At 34.1% G+C, this 5,000-nt stretch overlaps 2 protein-coding genes across 2 annotated transcripts in view; one reads left to right on the top strand and one right to left on the bottom strand.

Annotated features, from left to right (window-relative positions):
* LOC144437223 (tyrosine aminotransferase-like) overlaps window positions 1-3,293 on the top strand; it is an 18,912-nt gene extending 15,619 nt beyond the window's left edge. Inside the window, exons 10-12 of the mRNA XM_078126120.1 lie at window positions 547-630; window positions 885-983; window positions 1,290-3,293. Coding sequence (XP_077982246.1) covers window positions 547-630; window positions 885-983; window positions 1,290-1,415 — 309 coding nt within the window. The 3' untranslated portion in view covers window positions 1,416-3,293. The remainder of the gene's footprint in view (window positions 1-546; window positions 631-884; window positions 984-1,289) is intronic.
* Window positions 3,294-4,010: 717 nt separating this feature from the next.
* LOC144437765 (uncharacterized) overlaps window positions 4,011-5,000 on the bottom strand; it is a 5,565-nt gene continuing 4,575 nt past the window's right edge. Inside the window, exon 4 of the mRNA XM_078126786.1 lies at window positions 4,011-5,000. This exon is cut by the window's right edge and continues 383 nt beyond it. Coding sequence (XP_077982912.1) covers window positions 4,692-5,000 — 309 coding nt within the window. The 3' untranslated portion in view covers window positions 4,011-4,691.

Below are 5,000 nucleotides of genomic sequence, written 5' to 3'. Positions count from 1 at the left end.
GGATGGATGGATGGATGGATGGATGGATGTATGGATGGATGGATGATTGGATGGATGGATGGATGGATGGATGGATGGATGGATGGATGGATGGATAGATGATTGGATGGATGGATGGATGGATGGATGGATGGATTGATGGATGGATGGATAGATTGATAGATGGGTGGATTGATTGATTGATTGATTGATGGATGGATGAGGGGATTGATTGATTGATTGGTTGGTTGATTTATTGATTGATTGATTAAGGTATACCCAAATGTACTACGTGTTAATTATGAGTTACTAGTGAATGGTTAATAATGTAAAACAGCAGACTTCTAGACAGGATCCATCCACGTATACACAAGTATACGCAATAATGTTTTCAGTGACAAATCGTCTATGACTGACTCTGCAAAGACACCATTCAATCTATTACATACACCAATAACAAGTGAAACATTGAAAATATATAGATCTCATTAACTTGATATGATAAAGGCTTCAGTATATCAATAATATACCAGTAACTAAATGTATTCTGTACATTGCCTCTTACAGGATAATGCCCATCTGTGCTACAACAGAATCAAAGACATTCCAGGACTTAAACCTGTTATGCCAAGAGGAGCTATGTACATGATGGTAAGTAAACCATGTTATACGTATAACTTCCTGTCATTCAAAATACAAAGACATGACAACTGTATGTGTCATAGATTGGTTTCTACACCACATTTACAAAATACAAAATACCCAAGTTTTGTTATGTGCATCTTATTTCAACCCTTACAATACCATGTTAGTATACACAATATACCACAGCATTTAGGATGTGGGTATTTACTTGATAGGTATGCTTAGTATGATATATATATACAACATTTTATGTATTACAGATTGGTATTGAGACTGACAAGTACCCAGATTTTAAAGATGATGTTGAATTTACAAGCAAACTTATAAGTGAACAGTCAGTACTATGCCTTCCTGGACAGGTAAGAATTCCAACCTCAGCTATAAAGCACCCAAGTTTTTGATCATCAGTGTTATTTTTCACATACATACATACATACATACATACATACATACATACATACATACATACAAAGGATACTAATTCTTTCCATCAAATAATCCTCACATAGTGAAATATACCTTCACATATTGTCTTATCTTGAATATTTATGAGTTTTATCATTTCCTGTTATTTCTGTAGCTCTTAGACATAGGTTTCGTGGTCTGTGGACATTGTATGCATGTATCTGAGATTTTAACAGTATTTTTTTCTTCTCATTTTACAGTGCTTCAAATACCCCAATTTCTTCAGAGTTGTGCTAACCCTGCCACAGGAACGAATAGAGGCAGCGTGTTCACGACTTGCTGAATTCTGTAAACAACATTACGTCTCACAAAATGGTTGTGCATAGTTACAAACGATTTCATGTTTCCATGGAGATTGATGTTAACAATAACAAAATGGTCTAATTTTACTATACAAAACCATTAATGGCTAACATGAAGAAAGACTATGTCAGTAAGACAAGGACAATGGTAATCTTCATTTGTTTTGTGTGTTTTGTTCACAAATATATTTTCTTTTCCAAAAGTGGAATATTTTACATGTATCTGTGCCAGTTTCTGAGACCAAGTCTGCAGTTATTTGATGCATGCAAGTTATTTAAGGTATAACACTATAGCTAACTGTGTTTGTTTGTAATGAAAGTACCAATAGTATGGTGTATGAGTAAACATAGCCAGGTCATCTCCATGCACATATACCAGGATCACATTACATTGTACTGAAAATACAAATAGCGGACTTCTTGAAGTGCATCAATTAAGCTAAATATGAAAAATCAATGCAAACGAAGAACAGCACTCTTGAAAAAAAATCTCTGATGGAAGATCTCATCTCTGACTGACCAAATGTTGTGGACTATTTTATTTAATGTTGCTTAAATATGGAATTTTATGTGTGTGCAGTGTTATGAATTCCTTTTAGGATTGAAAAATATAGCTTGGAACATTTGATGTTATTGCAATCCCTTCTGGGATAGTTTGCCAGGAAATAGTGACATACTGCACTAATACACAAACAAATCTTTTCTGTGTACCTGTGCAAGTTGTGATAGAATATGACAGAACCCCACTGCCTCACAATGGATGGTAGGGTATACAGAAGTTATTTTCACGAGTGATTCGGTTTATTCTGCCGCTGTATTTTCACAAGCAATAGAGTGAAAATACAGCAGAATAAACCAAATCACGAGTAATCTCTGGTACATATGTAGTAAAAAAATTTAATTGTGTTCAATAATTTCAAAAAAGTTCAACAAGTTGGTATCTTGCGGTATGAAATCTATACTTTCAGACTTTACAATTTCTGAGACTGATATTTGTTTTGATCCTCTATGCAGCTGATAAATGATTGATTTTATTTCATTTTATTTTAATTTGTTTTGTTAAATTGAAGTTTTAACCAGTATGTAGTATTAACAAAAAGTATTATAAAGATGTTGTGTATAGTGTATAAGATATATAATGTTGAATTTTTGAGTTGAGTTAGATTGGAAGCATTAAGTAGAGCTAAATGTTTGCGGTTACCGTTTTATTATGTGCATCATCTAGAACTTAGAGAGATGGTCACAAACTTTTAATATTGCTTTAATATTCTTTGTGTTTCTTGATTGTGATGACAATTGCAAAGTTTGTCATTTTCGTGTGTAATTGTTTTTATGTTGCTTGCATTACATGAGTACTTGCAAATCATTTTAAAATTATGACCAAGGACAATGGCTGAAGTAATGAATGTACAAATTCCCTTGTTGTCTTTTCAATATCTCATGGCTCCTGTGTGCAAGGAACTCTTTTTGGAAGATAGGTTGTAACTTTTTAGCCAATAACAATTGTGAAATGATAACAAATGCAGACCAAAGATTATTGCAAAGTGTTGTGTGCTTTTTACCTTCAAATTATAGTGAGGGTATAGATAACTACATCAATCAAAATTTTAAAATTTTATTTCGATGTCATATTCTTCAACCGGAATATTATGAGCTTTATCAGAAATTTTGAGAAAAATTTAACAAAATTTTAGATATGATCTATACGGATGTCGTACCCCAGACAAAGTTTGGTTTTGCATATATTTGACAGTTTGCATATTCCAAAATGTGAATCTCAGGTTTGTGTATTGGAAATGCAGCTGTTATATTGTGTTTGTTTGAAGTATTTTAGCATTTTGTCTGTGGTTTCATGTGTTATGTGATGCATGCTGCATAAGTGCTTCTATTCAGAAATAAAATGGTACAAATAAACATGTCTGCTTATTCGTCTTACATTTGTATCGGTATGTGTTTGTCAGTAAACTTATTACCCCTTGAAGTTCAGAAAGCAAGTTTATGGTTGTCAACAATGAAGTGGTGGTGGTGGTGGTGGTGGTGGTGGTGGTGGTGGGGGTTACAACTTGATTTGTCCTTTGAACTATGTTTGACCACATTTCCTTATTAATTTTTCATAAAACAAACACTATATTCACTGTAGCAAACATCTGTTCCAAACACAAACTTGAAAACTGTACCTGAAATTTTCGTATCCACACTTCAATCTTTGTCAACATGTGACCTTGCCAACAATGTGACTAATAAGGGTCAGATAGGTGTCTGGAAGGTTTGTATTACCCCACCCCCTCCCCATGCATAATCAGTAATATGTTCACTATACACACATCAACAAAAATGCATAAACACTCACAAAAATGACAGACATGTATACTATATCAATTGAATATTGGTGTCTTATAATTAAAACTATGTTACTAATTTTTGACTTGGTTTGTTGTTTATTGTAAACATAACCTATCATAGTGGGTACCACAACTAGTGTAGTTTTCTTTGTGTAAGTTTGTTCCTGTTTACTTGTATGTGTTTATTTTGTTATCACCATGGTACCTGGCACTTCATAACATTGCAAAAGTCAGAAGTAAAACAATGATTGATAATTTTATCATCTTTATTGGCACTTGGGTCTAAAATATGTTACAATGTCACATGTTCACTATCCTCTGGATGAGGTTATTTCGTCACATTAAATATTCATTAAGATTTGAATGAAAACACATAGTGTTACACTGTAAACCTAGATATTGTCGTCACTAGAAAATTTTGTGATTTTATAGTCTTCAGTTGGTTCTCAAAGACTCATTTGTACTAACAGACTGGTACATTACATGCATTATGTTCATGTATAAGAAGGCATTTTAGTCGCTACTTATTTGTTCCTTTTTGGTTTCCAGGAAAATAAGGGAAAATAAGTCTTTTATAGTGAAAATTTCCAACTTACTTTGCTTCAACTTACTTTGCATGCATTTGTTGTAACTCAGCGCTATGCGCTATATGCAGCGTGAATAGCGCCACCACATGTCGAAACTATGAACACTGGGGGACTTGGGGTATTAAAGTGAGGTAACACTACTGCACTGAGCTTTCAAAGGTTTAATTCATGTGTTCAAACAGACTACACCACCAACAAATATTTTTATTTACGCGATGAAATCCCCCCCCCCCCCCGACATTTCGTTTCTTCACTCAGTATTTTGGCTGATATGTAAAAATGAAGCAGAGTCACTGAATTCACTGGCACCATTCAGAATTTCAGTGAAAATTTCATAAAAATATTTTGTCACGTTTTGTTGTTTCTCTTTTTCACATATGAGACTCGTTTTGTGGATAGAGCCTATAATAAACGGCTTCAAAATGTCGGCTAGGCATCGTCGAAGTGCATTCAAAATCAAAATTGTCTTTATTCGGATGAGGGCGCTTGTCAAATGTACTTGGGTTTGAGGTAAGTTCGTAATCACTACTATGATGATGGTTTTGGAAAACCGTATTGACAATTTTATGTGATGAATTCCTTTTCAAACTCGTCTTTTCCTTGGACCTTTTATATATATCTGGACTAGGTCTGTGAAGACGATGAGCTCGTCCAGGAGAACGTAGAACTACTGGTGAGCG

This window comes from Glandiceps talaboti, chromosome 7 (genome assembly GCF_964340395.1).
Source record: "Glandiceps talaboti chromosome 7, keGlaTala1.1, whole genome shotgun sequence".
NCBI classification, from domain to species: Eukaryota; Metazoa; Hemichordata; class Enteropneusta; family Spengelidae; genus Glandiceps; species Glandiceps talaboti.
Note: the sequence above shows the minus strand (reverse complement) of the source record. Positions and strands in the feature narration are given on the sequence as shown.